Source organism: Bufo bufo, chromosome 6, assembly GCF_905171765.1.
Source record: "Bufo bufo chromosome 6, aBufBuf1.1, whole genome shotgun sequence".
NCBI lineage: Eukaryota > Metazoa > Chordata > Amphibia > Anura > Bufonidae > Bufo > Bufo bufo.
Genome location: NC_053394.1, coordinates 178,241,849 through 178,261,327, shown reverse-complemented (window position 1 = coordinate 178,261,327; position 19,479 = coordinate 178,241,849). Strand labels below are relative to the sequence as shown.

The 19,479-nt window shown below is 41.9% G+C and overlaps 1 protein-coding gene across 3 annotated transcripts in view; it reads right to left on the bottom strand.

Moving 5' to 3' along the window:
• LOC121003388 (zinc finger protein 551-like) overlaps positions 1 to 9,748 on the bottom strand; it is a 29,930-nt gene extending 20,182 nt beyond the window's left edge. For 2 of the 3 annotated variants that reach the window (XM_040435207.1, XM_040435209.1), the window contains exons 1-3: positions 9,645 to 9,706; positions 2,574 to 3,681; positions 536 to 689 (exon numbers count right to left, since the gene is read on the bottom strand). In XM_040435207.1, coding sequence (XP_040291141.1) covers positions 536 to 689; positions 2,574 to 3,673 — 1,254 coding nt within the window. In that variant the 5' untranslated portion in view covers positions 3,674 to 3,681; positions 9,645 to 9,706. Of the gene's footprint in view, positions 1 to 535; positions 690 to 2,573; positions 3,682 to 9,644 lie in introns of all 3 variants that reach the window. The other variant, XM_040435208.1, reaches the window with a different exon arrangement.
• Between the last annotated feature and the right edge of the window lie 9,731 nt (positions 9,749 to 19,479).

Sequence of the window (19,479 nt, the reverse complement as noted above, 5' to 3'; positions counted from 1 at the left end):
GGCTTCAGTAGTGTCCTGGATGCCATGGTAACCGATCAGAGCCCCAGGATTTCACTGCTGGGGCTCCGATCAGAACTGCCAATGCACTACCAATTAAGAGGGGGGAAGGGGACCCTGTGGCCACTCCCACCAATGACTTAATACTGGGGGGGTTGGGAGATGACAGGATGAACTGGATGTACGGATGCTTTTTTTCAGGCTTATAAACTGGGGGGCACATTTATTAAGACCAGCATTTTAGCCTCTTCATAACTTTGGCGGATCTTTCGCCAGTTTTAAATCTAAGGCCGGCTTGTCCCCTTCCCCACCACATCCACTTTTTTACACCTGGTGTGAGCGGGGGAAAGTCACAGATTGCCGTTGAGCTGCAATCTGCGCCTGAAATACGCCTAATATATGTGTATTTCAGCATCATAAATGACCCCTATTTTACTATGTTAATACAGACAGTCTCTAACCTAGTCATATGCCTGTCATATTAACAGAGATAAGTGACATCATGTGACATCATTTCCAGAATGTCTCAAAGTCTCACCTGCCCACTCAGCAGGAAGGTGATCTCCTGGATAACATCTAACATCCTCTCTATAATCTTGTTCCTTGTTTCCATCGTCAGTGGATCATTCAAGGAAAGAAAGACTGGATTGTGAGGTAATCTATGGAGAGGATTTACCTGGATCGATCCTGTACTGCAAGAACACAGAAGGAAGAGTAGTCAATATACCCTGGATAAAATCCCGGAGAGGACTAAAACGTTGTACGGACATGAGTGAATAAGACATCACTGTTTTAACTGAATTGCTTGGAGTGCCGTGGATTCTACTTTTACTGCTTATGGTTCCTTGGTCTAGGACAGGGTTTCTCAACTCCGGTCCTCGGGACCCACCTACCAGTCATGTCTTCAGGATTTTCTCAACATAGATCTATCGATCTATCTATCATATGACAGACCAAGTGGAAAGGTTGTGGATGGAGTCTACATTTTGCCTAGATTTCTAACCTCATCTTTGTAAGGCTTCTTTCACATCTGCGCTTTCCCTTTCCGCTATTGAGATCCGTCACGAAACGGATCACCAGAATGCATTCCGTTCCGTTGGGCTGCGTCCCTATCGCAGACAGAATCACACTGCAAGCAACGTTTTTCTGCCCACGATGTGGTGTGGAGCAAGACGGATCCGTCACGACTCACAATGTAAATCAATTTTGTGTCCGTTTTCTCGGACACAAAAGAAAACGCATCCATCCCCTATTAACTTACAATAATTTAAGAGACTGATCCGTCTCGGCTATTTTAGAGATAATACAACCGAATCTGTTCATAATAGATGCAGACGGTTGTATTATTATGACAGAAGCATTTTTGCTGATCCTTGACGGATACAGAAAAAATGCTGGTGTGAAAGAAGCCTAAGTCAACCTGGTAGTAGAGCCTGGATTGCAAGAGCTGGGCAAAGGAAGGGCAAGGTCCCACTCCACTGACTCCATTCATCAGTTTGGACTGGCTCATTAGGAGTACCTGGGTGAGGTCTATAAGAAAGGTCTGAGCCTCTCATTTAGGGTGCATTTACACGACCATATGTATTTTGCGGTCCGCAAAACGTGGATCTACAAAAAATACGGATAATATCTTTGTTGCATTGTTTTTTTTGTAACATTGCCTGTTCTTGTCCTCAAGCCTGGGGAAAGGACGAGGTGCTGTGAAGCTGGGAGAACACAGACCTAAACATATCAGGTTGTATGGACTGCAATGTTGATGATTTTTCCATGTGGTGCCAGGTACTAGGCCTGCACTGTGTAGTCAGTGCTGGACAAGCAAAGGTTTCAGTGCTGGACAAGTTTAATTTTAACCCCATAATAAAACTGTCTGCGGTCAGTTTCAACAAAGCTGCCATGTGGATTGCAACTTATTGAGTGCCTGCTACAGAGAGAGAGGCGTCTATCCCAGGAGACAATCGTTCCGCTACCTAATCCCTTACAATATATATTCCTTGTCATTTACATTCTGATTTGTATCCACTGGCACATACATATCCCTTTATTTTTAGTCACATATTCTTAAAGGAGTTAACCGAGACTAAAAAATGTCCCCCATTTGCCCGGGCCCCTCACACTGAATATACTTACCTCTCTCTCCGTGCCGCTCCTGGTCCCTGCACCGCTGCTTCTCCCCATGAACGGATGAAAACATGATGCTAGGGAGGCTTGTCCCCGTCACCGCCTGCCATTGGCTGCTCGTCCCCGACACCGGATGTTTTCATCCGCGCACGGGGAAAAATAGCAGCGGCGGAGCAGTGCAGGGAACAAAGTAAGTATATTCAGTGTGAGGGGTCCGGTATTATGGGGGACATTTTTTAGTCTCAGATAACCCCTTTAAGTTAGGTAAATAGATCAGGACATAGAAGACTAGGTAATGTCAGCCAGGCAGATTTAGGCCCATGACAACAGACATAGGATGATGAGTAGAATTGACGTATTAACGCCGGCCCTGAAAAGTTTGTTAGAAGTGCTAAGATACATGCTGAAGTTCACCTCAAACGTGAAGGACATTATATTTGCCTATATAAATGACCCACCTTGCCACCGTGACTCCAGCATCTGGTAACAATGGCCACCGTCCACCTCTCTGTTGCTGCGTTAGGAAATGTAGATGGTTCTCAGCTCCTATATCTGTAACTTTAGGCTCACTAACCCGCAGAGGAGACGAGTTGTGATTGCTGCCTAATGAGTTCATTGGCTGTGTAGACCCCCTTTGATACCCTCTGAAATCTGTTTCCAGATTGTTGTTTACCTCTGTGATGGTTCCATAAAAACTGGACTTGCTCAAGTCTGTTGGGTCCTGTCTAATGTCTAAATTTAACCTCATTTCACTATCTTCCACTTCCTCTACGTCATCCTCCTCCACATCATCTCCCTCTTCTTCCACATCATCGGCTTCCACGTCTTCCTTCTCATCCATTGGAAAATAGACAGGATCAGCAGGTGGGCTTGGGCATTTTTTGTTATCATTTCCAGAACGTGTAAAACATTGTAAAAGTGGTAGTGGCACCATATTACACTGAATTCCAAAACTGCGCTGTGACAAGTGTCTGCACACTTGAATTCTTTTGCTGCTTCTGCGAATGAGATGATATGTTTGGATATTTTTATGCCTTTGACTTGGGAAATATTCAGTGTTAGTGCCAACAGTCTGAGTGGAAGAAGATCCATCCCGGGGAACAGATGAGTAAGAATGTTCAGTTAAAAAGTTGTTCTCACCCGTGGAGAAATATGAGCTTTCAGGCATTAACATCAGCCTTTGGGCAAATGTCAACTCCTCTTCATTAAAGACATCTGCATTGAAGTGGGCAAAAGGATTTTTCTTCTTTTTTCTTCTCCGTATAAGTGAAGATGGTAATGTTTTTGGAAAAATTGAGGGAAAGGATGTTTTCTTAAGTAGTCGTGAACTTCCTCTAACTTCATAATCTTCTGGTCTAAAGTGTTTAGAGCAAATTCTGTAAGAGCCTTTTTTGGAATTTGAGATTTTCTCAGCCAGTTTGTCTATGTCACCGAGCTCCTGGTTCAACTGGAGAAGCCAGTTCTTAATGAGCTCAAATTCATGAGGAAAAGAATGGAGAATAACGTCATCATCTTTCTTCCAGTGATACCAACATCCGTGGACAAAGCAAGCTGGCATGCTTTTAACTGTCAAATGAAAGAGAATACATTTAATTATTTGTCTTTATTTTACTTGGAAAAGTATCGGTTATCACTTCTAATATGTGTGTGTTAGTACAAACTTGCATTTTCCATTAAAAGGGGGTTGCCACATTTTGCTGAAATTTTAGACATAGCCTAATGCCAAATATAAAAGCATGTGAAACTGTAAAACAGATTATTCCTTACCCTGGCAGCTATGTTAAAAGAGAAATATATATGTGTAGAATTTGGTCTATAGTGTTAATGACCTTCAAGACTTCTAAATACACAGATAGCGCCTAAACCCCACAAACATAAAACTAACAGATTATATAAAATGTAAAAGCGCAATTAGGTATAATAATATCTCTAAAAGGGGACAAATAACCGAATAGTCAGTAATAGCCGTAAATAGTGATAAATAGTGACTTACTCCAATGGGGGGCTGTCAAACAGGTATAAACATATAGCTGTCACATAGGTCAGTAGTCACAAATACCTAGGACAGTATATCCCCCTGGCCAGGGTCGCTAGAATTCACTTTGAGAAAACAAGTAAATCTGGTAAGGCAGTTGTTACTCACTTCACTGGGGGGCTGCCAAACAGGTGTAGTGTAAATTACCTGAGACAGTATCCCCCCCCCTTCCCCGGCCGAGTCTGCTTGTCGTGGTCTCCAAATTGGAAAACAGTACATCCAATCTTGAAAAAGGTTTCTTCATATATTTTAATAAGCAAATCTCTACGCGTTTCGGGGTTATACAAAACCCCTTCCTACTGTCTCAGGTAATTTACACTACACCTGTTTGGCAGCCCCCCAGTGAAGTGAGTAACAACTGCCTTACCAGATTTACTTGTTTTCTCAAAGTGAATTCTAGCGACCCTGGCCAGGAGGGTATACTGTCCTAGGTATTTGCGACCACTGACCTATGTGACAGCCCCCCCCCCCCAGTGAAGTGAGTAGTCCAGTTCACTTTAGGTTAAAATCACCCACTTTCTATTTGTGCTCTTTTTCCTGGGAGCCTTGCTTGGGGGGTCACTGTCGCAGGCGCATTTATACCTGTTTGACAGCCCCCCATCGGAGTAAGTCACTATTTATCACTATTTACGGCTATTACTGACTATTCGGTTATTTGTCCCCTTTTAGAGATATTATTATACCTAATTGCGCTTTTACATTTTATATAATCTGTTAGTTTTATATTTGTGGGGTTTAGGCGCTATCTGTGTATTTAGAAGTCTTGAAGGTCATTAACACTATAGACCAAATTCTACACATATATATTTCTCTTTTGCTACATAAGTGTTTTTAGCCTGGTGCTAACACTACTATTTTTTGGTGCAGCCTCCCCTATTACTGTCGTCCGTATAATTAGATCTCTTTTCCCAATCACTAAAATAAAATAAAATAATTTCCTTTTGGTTCACATAGAAACAATATTCCATCCTTAGTCCCATCACCGTTGGCGCCTTGCGAGTGGGATATTCCTTGTACTAAGGTCTTCCAAACCTCCTTTCTTTTGTTGTTTTTTGTACCTTTCTAGCTATGTTAAAAGCCACCCACCCCTCCCTGTGCTGCCCATGGGTCGCCTAAGTAATCAATGAATGCGGTGGTTGTGCACAAGTAATTTTCCCATGTTACTGCCTCTGACGCTGAAAGCCTTCAGTGTATATGCAGCAAAACCTCTTGTATGGCATCCAGAGCCAGCGCAGACGAGTAGGCAGCTAGGGTGGTAGACTCGTGGGTGACCTATGTGACGCCGCCATCCTGGGAGCTATGGATGCAGCCACTGGACCATTGTTCACATATTCATCAGGAATGGTGTCAGGTCCTATCTAAAGGGGTTAACAGAGAAAAAGAAAGAAATGCCATAAAATAAGAAAAACCTATACTCATCCGATAAATCCCCTGCCCTTCCAGTGCTCCCACTACGAGTGGTCCATAGCAGTCTTTATTCATTTTCCTGTAACAGTGACATGCCTAACATCTACAAAACAGCCACATGCAATCACTAGCCACAGTGGTGTGTGGAACAAGATAGCAGAGGCCAGTGATTGGCTGTAGTAGTCACGTTAGTGAACAAAGACTAGTGGGGACCACCGGAGCAGCAGTGCAAAAATGGCAGGGGACTTATCAGGTCAGTAATGGTTATTTTGATGCTTTATAGAATTTCCACCATTTGGCCATTTTTTTTTCCATTCGCATATCAAGGCTATGCAAATTTGTTATTTCAGAACAATCGATGACAACCCATCAAAGTGGTTGTCAAGCCTTTGCTAATTGATGGTATATCATCAGGATAGGCTATCAGCCTGAACCCCGGACAATTATCTGTTTTGTGTAGCTCTGGCTTTATAAGTACAAAGCACTATCAACCTGTAGTGGACGGTGCCTGTCAGTGGAGCAGCGCTGCTCCCGCTGAAATCAATTGGAGAAGTGCTGCAGTGAAGAGCGCTGTCCATTGGCACGTTGACAGTGCTATGTACTGGAGCTACACAACACAGATAATTGTCCAGGGTGCAGGCTGCCGGATCCTCAACAATCAGCTAGTGATAACCTATCCTTAGGATAGGCCATCAATTAAGAAAGGCTGAACAACTTTTTTATTAGCTGAATATTACTCAGTATTCCCAGAATAAGATTACCAGCTGGCAGGACTACTAAAATGCTGGACTAATGTCCATGATCTAGGAGTATCCCAGTGCTGCTCCCCATTGTTGTTGCACCTCTGCTGAGACTGAGACCTCTGAAACCATGCTAAGATGATGCAGAACTGGCTGTACTTGTTAGCAGAATGACTGAGTGATAACGACTGCTTTACACTGCCACATACTGCCAAATAGCATCGTACCGTACAATACAGAGGTCATATATAACAAATACATAATACTGCCGAGTGCCCAAATAGCACTGCCCTACAGGAGCCAAAATACAGTTCCTAAATAATACTGTCATGAGTATGCAACCAATGTATAACACAGATATACTAGACCATGATCACACACAGTACACTGGTCCCTCAAGTTACAATATTCATTGGTTCCAGGACGACCATTGTATGTTGAAACCATTGTAAGTTGAGTAATTGGTTCCAAAGCCCCAAAATGTCATCCAAGATAAAAGAAAATGAAGATTTAAGAAAAATAGGCAGATAACTAAGTCAGATAAAACAAGTCCTTCCATATAACAGTCAGGAATAGCTGCTAACTAGCAACCAATACTGCTATTTTACCAGAAAGGGGCCTTGATTGGTTGGATATGAGTCTGAGACATTGTATGTTGAGTCTAGTTTCAACTTACGATGGGTCAGAAATGACTATTGTATGTTGAAAATATTGTATCCTGAGGCCACTGTATCTTGAGGGATCACTGTATATATATATATACACACATATATAATCACAGATAATGTACGATGTATGATTCTACACAATGATCACACACAGTATATATACACATATATAATCACACACAGTATATATATATATATATATATACACATATATAATCACAGATAATGTACGATGTATGATTCTACACAATGATCACACACAGTATATATACACATATATAATCACACACAGTATATATACACATATATAATCACACACAGTATATATACACATATATAATCACACACAGTATATATACACATATATAATCACAGATAATGTACAATGTATGTTTCTACACAATGATCACACACAGTGTATACACATATATAATCACACACAGTATATATACACATATATAATCACAGATAATGTACAATGTATGTTTCTACACAATGATCACACACAGTGTATACACATATATAATCACACACAGTATATATACACATATATAATCACAGATAATGTACAATGTATGTTTCTACACAATGATCACACACAGTGTATACACATATATAATCACACACAGATCATGTACAATGTATAATTCTACACAATGATGACACACAGTATATATACACATATAATCACACACAGTATATATACACATATATAATAACACATAGTATATATACACATATATAATCACAGATAATGTACAATGTATGATTGTACACAATGATCACACACAGTGTATGCACACATATAATCACACACAGTATATATACACATATATAATCACACACAGTATATATACACATATATAATCACACACAGTATATATACACATATATAATCACAGATAATGTACAATGTATGTTTCTACACAATGATCACACACAGTGTATACACATATATAATCACACACAGTATATATACACATATATAATCACAGATAATGTACAATGTATGTTTCTACACAATGATCACACACAGTGTATACACATATATAATCACACACAGTATATATACACATATATAATCACAGATAATGTACAATGTATGTTTCTACACAATGATCACACACAGTGTATACACATATATAATCACACACAGATCATGTACAATGTATAATTCTACACAATGATGACACACAGTATATATACACATATAATCACACACAGTATATATACACATATATAATAACACATAGTATATATACACATATATAATCACAGATAATGTACAATGTATGATTGTACACAATGATCACACACAGTGTATGCACACATATAATCACACACAGTATATATACACATATATAATCACACACAGTATATATACACATATATAATCACACACAGTATATATACACATATATAATCACAGATAATGTACAATGTATGTTTCTACACAATGATCACACACAGTGTATACACATATATAATCACACACAGATCATGTACAATGTATAATTCTACACAATGATGACACACAGTATATATACACATATAATCACACACAGTATATATACACATATATAATCACAGATAATGTACAATGTATGTTTCTACACAATGATCACACACAGTGTATACACATATATAATCACACACAGATCATGTACAATGTATAATTCTACACAATGATGACACACAGTATATATACACATATAATCACACACAGTATATATACACATATATAATAACACATAGTATATATACACATATATAATCACAGATAATGTACAATGTATGATTGTACACAATGATCACACACAGTGTATGCACACATATAATCACACACAGTATATATACACATATATAATCACACACAGTATATATACACATATATAATCACACACAGTATATATACACATATATAATCACAGATAATGTACAATGTATGATTGTACACAATGATCACACACAGTATATATACACATATATAATCACACACAGTATATATACACATATATAATCACACACAGTGTATATACACATATATAATCACACACAGTATATATACACATATATAATCACAGATAATGTACAATGTATGATTGTACACAATGATCACACACAGTATATATACACATATATAATCACACACAGTATATATACACATATATAATCACACACAGTGTATATACACATATATAATCACACACAGTATATATACACATATATAATCACACACAGTATATATACACATATATAATCACACACAGTATATATACACATATATAATCACACACAGTATATATACACATATATAATCACAGATAATGTACAATGTATGTTTCTACACAATGATCACACACAGTGTATACACATATATAATCACACACAGATCATGTACAATGTATAATTCTACACAATGATGACACACAGTATATATACACATATAATCACACACAGTATATATACACATATATAATCACACACAGTATATATACACATATATAATAACACATAGTATATATACACATATATAATCACAGATAATGTACAATGTATGATTGTACACAATGATCACACACAGTGTATGCACACATATAATCACACACAGATAACACACTGTATTAGTATGATTGTACACAATGATCAAAAGACATAACAATGAATAACAATGCTTACCTATAACATCATTCCTTACCTATATCTTCCAGACACTACTACCTAAAGGACCTGTGATGACGTCAAGGTCATGTGACCAATGGGCGTAGCCAAGAGCCAGATCGCTCAAATACAACGTGAAGTGACGCGCGTTCATGTGGACAAGCCTTGTGTATGCAGGGAGGATACGAGCACGTTAGAAGTCTGAATATCCTACAGCGCATGTGCAGTGGACGAATGTGTGATAGATATGGATCTGCAGTGTGGTAACAGCTCCACCTAGAGGCCTCTCTGTGGGATTACAGGAGCCAAAATAACACTTTTTGCTGTGGTATTATAAAGGTGTAAAAGGTCTCTGTCACTCACCACATTAGCCCTGAAGCTGCCCCCATACTGTAATAACGGCCCTGCAGAAGCTGAAGTCCTGAAATAACACTGTGTTTACTGGTAAAGAGCCATTGGGGTGCAACAGGCAGGATACATACAAGAACTGCAAATTACTCAGGCACGCTCCCCTTTAGGTGGCGTTTTCCGACTTTTTTTTGCTTTCTTTCAAAAACTTGTTGTTTTGACAACACTTTCTGTATAGGGGAAAAGAACATGAAGAAAATGCTGGTGGTAAGACACTAGAAAAAAAAAAGTCACAAAAACATCAGCAAAAAGTGCAGGTGCCAAAAAGATAAATAACAAAATGCAAGCCCTTACTCTGGTGTTTTTTATATGGGTAAGCCAAAATGATGTGTGTATGGGCCGTAATACCGCCTCTCTAGGTTCCCTTATGATTGACAAATAATTAGTAACTACTTACAAAAGGTGAAATTAATAAGATACCTCCATTCATAATACAAGTATATAACATGAAATATACTACTAAACATGTATACGTTTATATAATAATCCATTTATCAACCGGTTGCTGACCAGTAGCTTTACCTAGTGTCTGACTGGCCCACTGAAGGATCCTCCGGTGGGCCCCATCCCCTCTACACTCACTGCTCTGCCCCAGAATCTCAGCGGAGCAGTGCAGTGATATGAGCCCCGCCAACCAGAGCAGGCCTACTCTGTAGTCTGCACAGTGACACAGAAGTACTATTTATCATACCTTCACTCCAGAATTCTGGCATGAAAAAGGAGCAGTTTTGTAATGTTGGTGGCAAAGTGTGTGTGGGTAGCGAGTAGGGTTGAGCGAACCTGAACTGTAAAGTTCGGGTTCGTACCGAACTTTAGTATTTTGGGACCCCAGACCCCATTTCAAAGTTCGGGTTCAGGTTCGGTGTTCGCCGCTTTCTTGGCGCTCTTTGAAAGGCTGCACAGCAGCCAATCAACAAGCGTCATACTACTTGCCCCAAGAGGCCATCACAGCCATGCCTACTAATGGCATGGCTGTGACTGGCCAGTGCAGCATGTGACCCAGGCTCTATATAAGCTTGAGTCACGTAGCGCTGCAAGTCACTCTGCTGTTACAAGTGTAGGGAGAGGATGCTGCTGGACTTGTGATTTCAGGGAGAGAATAGGAGAGAATCTAACTCAGCGATCTACAGAGAAATAGTTGTGTGGGTGCAGGCCACTATCGTTTTACCCTGCCCTGAGCTCTTTGACCAAAAAATACTAACTTTTAGAATTCTGTTAGTTAGGTGGGCGGCGGCGGCGGCCATTTTATGCATGCTCAGTGCACCAGCACTGCATCTGAGCTTTTGGGACATTGGAAATCACCATTTTTTGGGGTCAAACTACAACATCTGTATTAGTCAGTCAGTGTAATTTAAGGTAGAAATACACCCATTATTTTCTGGGGTTTGAAAAACACACATTTTTTTTCAAAAAACAGTATTTTCCAGATCTGCAAGTATTAAATTCAAGTTTAATATATACAGCTTTCATATTCTGTTAGCAAAAAAAGACTTTTTTTGGCAATCTACAACATCTGTATTAGTCAGTGTGTAATTTAAGGTAGAAATACACCCATCATTTTCTGGGGTTTGAAAAACACACTCTTTTGACAAAAAACACTATTTTCAGGCCTTGCAGCATCAGCACGTGTGAAATTACAGGCTTATATACTGCTGTCAATTCAGTTTTTAAACAAACACTCATTTGGGCACAAAAAATTTAGTTGGCAGCCTTTGATGCAGATGTCATTGTGAGATAAACCCTTAATACATTTAGGTTACATTCAGAGATTTTAAATACCGCCATTTGGTGCACCAATATTGAATTCAGGCCTACACTCGTTCAGGCCCTGTGAGATACCCCCTCTACATACAGGGGTTTGAATTAGGCATTTGAAATACAGCCATTTCAAATAAAGCCATTTTGTGCAAAGATATATTTACTTCAGGCCTACAGAGGTTCAGGCCCTCTGAGATACCACCTCTACATACAGGGGTTTGAATTAGGCATTTGAAATACAGCCATTTGAAATACAGCCATTTTGTGCAAAGATATATTTACTGCAGGCCTACACTGGTTCAGGGCGTGTGTGATCCCCCCTATACATACAGGGGTTTGAATTAGGCATTTGAAATACAGCCATTTGAAATACTGCCTTTTTGTGCAAAGAAATCTTTAATTGAGGCCTAGTCTGGTTCAGGCCGTGTGAGATACACCCTTTACATACTGTCGTTCTTTTCTACTATTAATTAAACACCCATTTAGGGCAAGATCCTAAATTCAAAAAATATGAGGAGAGCGTCAAATAAGGGACGTGGCCCAGGTCGTGGTGCTGCTGGTGGAGCTCCTGTTGCAGGGAGAGGACGTGGTCGATCTGTGCCAGCTACACGCACAAGTGAAACCCCTTCCTCAGGTGCGAGTAGGCGACAAAACCTGCAGCAGTATTTGGTCGGGCCTAATGCTGCTCTACGAATAGTGAGGCCTGAACAAGTACAGGCGATAGTAGATTGGGTTGCTGACAGTGGATCCAGTTCCTTCACATTGTCTTCCACACAGTCTCCTGCTGAAAGACCACAGTTGGCACCTGCAGCCGATGTCCATCAGTCTTTCACCTCACCCCCTTGCAAATCAGCCAAGCAGTCTGAGCCCCAAGTCATGCAGCAGTCTCTTCTGCTTTTTGATGACTCTGTTAGCAGGGTTTACCAGGGCAATCCACCTAGCCCTGCCCCAGAAGTGGAAGATATTGAGTGCACCGATGCCCAACCACTTATTTTTCAAGATGAGTACATGGGAGGACCATCGCAGCACGAAACACAGGTGCCAACTGCTGGGGCTTTCGAAAGTGTGCAGACCGACAAGGAAGTCAGGGGTGAAGACTGGGTGGAAGATGATGTGGAGGACGATAAGATCCTCGACCCCACATGGAATCAAGATCATGCGAGTGTCCGATGTAGTTCGGAGGAAGAGGCGGTGGTCGCACAGAGCCACCAGCACAGCATAAGAGGGAGCAGGGTGCAAAAGCGGAACGGCCGTCCTCTAGACAGTACGCCTGCTACTGCCGACAGCAGCAAGGGACCGAGCACACCAAAGCCAGCTCCAAGGAGTTCCCTGGCGTGGCAGTTCTTCAGACAATGTCCTGATGACAAGACATGAGTGGTTTGCACGCTGTGCAATCAGAGCCTGAAGCGAGGCATAAACGTTCTCAACCTGAGCACAACCTGCATGACCAGGCATTTAAGTGCAAAGCACGAGCTGCAGTGGAGTAGACACCTCAAAAACCAAGAAAGGTCTCTGGCTCCTCCTGCTTCCTCTTCTGCTGCAGTCGCGGCCTCTTCATCCACCTCTGGAGTGACAGTGCCACCTGGCACCCCACAAACAGAGGATCTGCCAGCAACACCACCACCTGGGTCACCAAGCATCTCCACAATGTCCCACGCAAGCGTTCAGCTCTCCATATCCCAAACGCTGGAGAGGAAGAGGAAGTACCCCCCTACCTACCCGCGATCCCTAGCCCTGAATGCCAGCATTTCTAAATTACTGACATTTGAAATGCTGTCATTCCGTCTGGTGGAGACGGATAGTTTTAAAGGCCTTATGGCGGTGGCTGTCCCACAGTACGTCGTGCCCAGCTGCCACTACTTTTCAAGGCGAGCCATCCCTTCCCTGCGCAACCAAGTAGGGGACAAAATCAGGTGTGCACTGCGCAACGCCATCTGTGGCAAGGTGCACCTGACTACGGATACGTGGACCAGTAAGCACGGTCAGGGCCGTTATATCTCCATAACAGCACACTGGGTAAATGCAGTGGCGGCTGGGCCTGAGGCGGATAGCAGTTTGGCGCATGTCCTTCCACCACCAAGGATTGCAGGGCGCTTCAGTTTGCCTCCTGTTGCTTCCTCCTCCTACTCTGCTTCCTCATCCTCTACCGGCTCCTCATCCGGTCAGCGTAACACCTTCACCACCAACTTCAGCACAGCCAGGGGTAAACGACAGCAGGCAGTTTAAAAACGTATCTGTTTGGGGGACAAACCCCACACCACGCAGGAGCTGTGGACGGGCCTTGAACAACAGACCGATGAGTGGTTTGTGCCAGTCAGCCTCAAGCCCAGCCTGGTGGTGTGCGATATTGGGCGAAATCTCGTAGCAGCTCTGGGACTAGCCGGTTTGACTCACATCCCTTGCCTGGCGCATGTGCTGAATTTGATGGTGCAGAGATTCCTTAAAAATTACCCCATGTCAGAGCTGCTGCATAAAGTGCGGGCTGTCTGTGCGCACTTTAGGCATTCTCACCCTGCTGCTGCTCGCCTGTCAGCGCTGCAGCATAACTTCGGCCTTCCCGCTCACCGCCTCATATGCGACGTGCCCACAAGGTGGAACTCCACCTTGCACATGCTGGCCAGACTGTGCGAGCAGCAGCAGGCGATAGTGGAGTTTCAGCTGCAGCACGCACAGGTGAGTCGCTCTGCAGAACAGCACCACTTCACCACCAATGACTGGGCCTCCATGCGAGACCTGTGTTCCTTGTTGCGCTGTTTCGAGTACTCCACCAACATGGCCAGTGCCGATAATGCCGTTCTCAGCATTACTATCCCACTTCTATGCCTCCTTGAAAAAACGATGATGGAAGAGGATGTGGCACAGGAGGAGGATGAGGAAGAGGGATAATTTCGTAGGGTTTCCGGCCAGTCATTCCCAAGTGTCTCCGAGGGTGGGTTCCTGCACCCACAAACCCAAGGTACACAATTGTCCAGCCAGGGCACAGTTCTGGAGGATGAGGAGGTGGAGGATGAGGAGGAGGAGATGGAGGAGGAGGAACCATGTTCACAGCAGGGTGGCACCCAGACCAGCTCATGGCCATCACTGGTGCGTGGATGGGGGGATACAGAGGACACAGACGATACACCTCCCACAGAGGACAGCTTTTCGTTGCCTCTGGGCAGCCTGGCACACATGAGCGATTACATGCTGCAGTGTCTCCGCAATGACCGCCGAGTTGCCCACATTCTATCTTGTGCTGATTACTGGGTGGCCACGCTGCTGGATCCCCGTTACAGGGACAACGTACCGTCCTTAATTCCCTCACTGGAGCGTGATCGTAAGATGTGAGAGTACAAGCGCACGCTGGTAGACGCGCTGCTGGTGGCACCCCCACCTGACAGCGGGGGCACAGTGGAAGCACAAGGCGAAGGCAGAGGACGAGGAAGAGGTCGCCAATGCAGCTGGGGCATCACCAGCACCTCAGAAGGCAGGGTTAGCATGGCCGAAATGTGGAAAAGCTTTGTCAGCACGCCACAACAACCAGCACCACCAGCTGATATGGAACGTCTTAGCAGGAGGCAGCATTTCACCAACATGGTGGAGCAGTATGTGTGCACACATGACGGGTCTTCCCCCTTCAACTTCTGGGTCTCCAAATTGGGCACATGGCCCGAGCTTGCCCTTTACGCCTTGGAGGTGTTTTATTTTATATCATTTCACTACTTTGTCATTTACATTTTCGGGTGAAATTTACCAATTTATGGGTGTATAGTGCCACTGCTATACCTAGTATGACGGTTAAAAATACATAAAAAATTGTCATTAACATTTTCTGGTGAAATTCACCAATTTTTGGGTGTATAGTACCATTGCTATACCTAGTAGGACGGTTAACAGACCAAATATATTTGTCAGTTAAATTTGCAGTTGAAATTCAACAATTTTTGGGTGTGAAGCACCACTGCTATACCTAGTAGACAGGTTAAACAATTAAAAAATTGGTCTCTTACATTTTATGGTGAAATTCACAAATTTTTGGGTGTGATGTACCACTGCTCTACCTAGTAGGCCGGTTAAAAAAATAAAATAAAATTATCATTTACATTTTCGGGTGAAATTCACCAGTTTTTGTGTGTATAGTGCCACTGCTATACCTAGTATGACGGTTAAAAAAAAAAAAATTTGGTCATTAACATTTTCTGGTGAAATTCACCAGTTTTTGGGTGTATAGTACCACTGCTATACCTAGTAGGCCGGTTAAAAAAATAAAATAAATTGTCATTAACATTTTCGGGTGAAATTCACCATAGTAGGCCGGTTAACCTAGTAGGCCGGTTAACAAAAAAATATATATTTGTCAGTTACATTTTCAGTTGAAATTCTACAATTTTTGGGTGTGAAGTACCACTGCTATACCTAGTAGACGGGTTAAACAATAAAAAAAATTGTCTCTTACATTTTATGGTTAAATTCACTAATTTTTGGGTGTGATGTACCACTGCTATACCTAGTAGGCCGGTTAACAAAAAAAATTTAAATTGTCAGTTACATTTTCTGGTGAAATTCAGCAATTTGTTGGTGTGAAGTACCACTGCTATACCTAGTAGACCGGTAAAAAAAAAAAAAATTGGCAGTTACATTTTATAGTGAAATTCAGCAATTTTTTGGTGTGATGTACCACTGCTATACCTATTAGACCGGTAAAAAAAAATTATAACATTTGTTACATTTTAGGGTCAAATTCACCAATTTTTGGGTGTAATATACCCCTCCTCTACCTAGTTGACAGCTTAATAAATTTCAATAATTTTTATTTTACATTTTCGGGTGACAATAAACAATGGTTTTCTGTCATAGACCCCTGCTCTACCAAGTAGACAGGTTGATTAATTTCTGTAATTTTTCGGTTACATTCTTGGGTTGACATTATACAATTTTAGATGTGAATAAACCCCTGCTCTGCATAGGTGACAGGGAATAAAATTTCGGAAATGCTTCTTTAATTGATGCGCGCCTTTCAAAAGAGAACAAGAGTCCAAAAGGGAATTTACAACTGTATTGGATTCCTTTGGATCTAAGGGCTTCTGTTCCTGGTTTTAGAGCTCTCCTTTTTTGTAGAGTTTGTGGAGATAGATCTTGAAAGATACGGATTTGTGTACTCTCATATTTTAATATGCTCAGATAGCCTGGAACCTTGTAGTATTTCTTCTTTCACTCGGTTCAGAGTCTTTGGGTTTCCTCCGAAGTGCTCTGTTAGCTTTTTCTATAATGATGTCATCCGTCTTTCAAGGTCGATCTGAAGATTGCTAGTAGTGTAGCATGTAAGGCTGTAAGAGCTACGGTTTCTGGGAGGCCTTTTATTCGTAGGTTATTTCTGCAGCCTCTGTTCTCTTGGTCTTCTAGTGCTTCAAAGGCAGTATTAAGAAGGTTTTGGCAAGTGGACATGCTTTCTGCAACGGAGTTACTGAAATTGCATATGGCCTTTTGTGCGTTTTCAAGTTGCTCCACTTGAGTGCCTATGTGTTTTATTTCTTGCTTTATATCCTGTAAGTCCCTTGAAAGAGGATCTAGCGCTTTGGCCAGTGTTTTTTCCAGGGATTTTTGTAAGAAGGAGCGAGAAATTAGTAGAGAGTCCTGGTGTGATGAATTATCCATCTGGCTGTCTGAATCATTACCAGTGTCCATTTGGGAAGCTGGGAGGGAAGCTTTAGACGGCGTGAGTAGAAGAATTTGAGTTTTTCTTTTTTATATATTTATCAATTTCTCCACGTGGAGCATTAGGTTTTGGGGAATCACTGTTATCTTTAGAAACAGCTTGACCTATTTTCACCATGATAAGGTAGATATTTCAGCAAAAATAGTTGGGTCTCATTGAGATTATTATAACCCGCAATGGTGTTGCAGGTTATTTGTGGTAACTGCTGATGAAAGCCAGCACTTTTGAAAATTGGGCCAAAGACCCGAAGTTATAGTGGTGTGACACTTATTCTAGTGAAAGTAGTAACATTTTGTAAGGTGTTGGACCGAGAAAATTAGAGCATGGCCCTTAATAGATAGAAAATAGGTACAAAAACGGGGTTGCTAGAAGCTAGGTGTAGCAGGGGGGGAATCCAGCTGATGTTGTAAGTGTGGCGCTTCTTGCTGAGTGGTCCGCTAATTAACAACTTATGGTCGGGTACCACTTCACTAAAGGCCACCCGTCTACGATATTGTAAAAGAGGGTCAGCGGCCACACTAGTCAGAAAGGTCTAAGATTGACGTAGCGAGTGTGATGGAGAGATGGAGAGGTCTGTAAAATGCGTCTTGGCAGATCAGCGGCAGGCCACGCGCCCCCAACTGCAGTAGCTTTTCTAGACAAAAGTGTTAGGTCTAAGAATAAGACAAATTCATCAAGTAACATGAGACATTTAATAATGTGGTCTAAAGTACTCCAACACGGACTCAAGCAAGACAGACTTCAAATTTTCCCGTCATGATAATCCCCCCCCCCCACATGGCTCTGCTGGCCCTGCCTACTTCTGTTGACTCATCTCCATATTCCATCTTTTTTATTTCATTCCTAGACTGTTGTCTTTGTTTCCTATATAACCCACTTACTTTGTGAAATCATATATACCCCCTCCAGTTTCTCATACACCCCATGAGTAACATACAACCCTCGCAGATAATTATACATAAAAATACTTTACTAATAACAGAGGTGACAAAGCAATGTACAGGCCAAAAGTTTTGAGAATGACAAAAATATTAGTTTTCACAAAGTTTGCTGCTAAACTGCTTTTAGATCTTTGTTTCAGTTGTTTCTGTGATGTAGTGAAATATAAATACACGCACTTCATACGTTTCAAAGGCTTTTATCGACAATTACATGACATTTATGCAAAGAGTCAGTATTTGCAGTGTTGGCCCTTCTTTTTCAGGACCTCTGCAATTCGACTGGGCATGCTCTCAATCAACTTCTGGGCCAATTCCTGACTGATAGCAACCCACTCTTTCATAATCACTTCTTGGAGTTTGTCAGAATTAGTGGGTTTTTGTTTGTCCACCCGCCTCTTGAGGATTGACCACAAGTTCTCAATGGGATTAAGATCTGGGGAGTTTCCAGGCCATGGACCCAAAATGTCAACGTTTTGGTCCCCGAGCCACTTAGTGCTCCATCATGCTGGAAAATGCATTGTTCTTCACCAAACTGTTGTTGGATTGTTGGAAGAAGTTGCTGTTGGAGGGTGTTTTGGTACCATTCTTTATTCATGTGTTTTTGTGTAAAATTGTGAGTGAGCCCACTCCCTTTGATGAGAAGCAACCCCACACATAAATGGTCTCAGGATGCTTTACTGTTGGCATGACACAGGACTGATGGTAGCGCTCACCTTTTCTTCTCCGGACAAGCCTTTTTCCAGATGCCCCAAACAATCGGAAAGAGGCTTCATTGGAGAATATGACTTTGCCCCAGTCCTCAGCAGTCCATTCACCATACTTTCTGCAGAAGATCAATCTGTCCCTGATGTTTTTTTTTGAGAGAAGTGGCTTCTTTGCTGCCCTTCTTGACACCAGGCCATCTTCCAAAAGTCTTCGCCTCACTGTGCGTGCAGATGCGCTCACACCTGCCTGCTGCCATTCCTGAGCAAGCTCTGCACTGGTGGCACTCCGATCCCGCAGCTGAATCCTCTTTAGGAGACGATCCTGGCGTTTGCTGGACTTTCTTGGA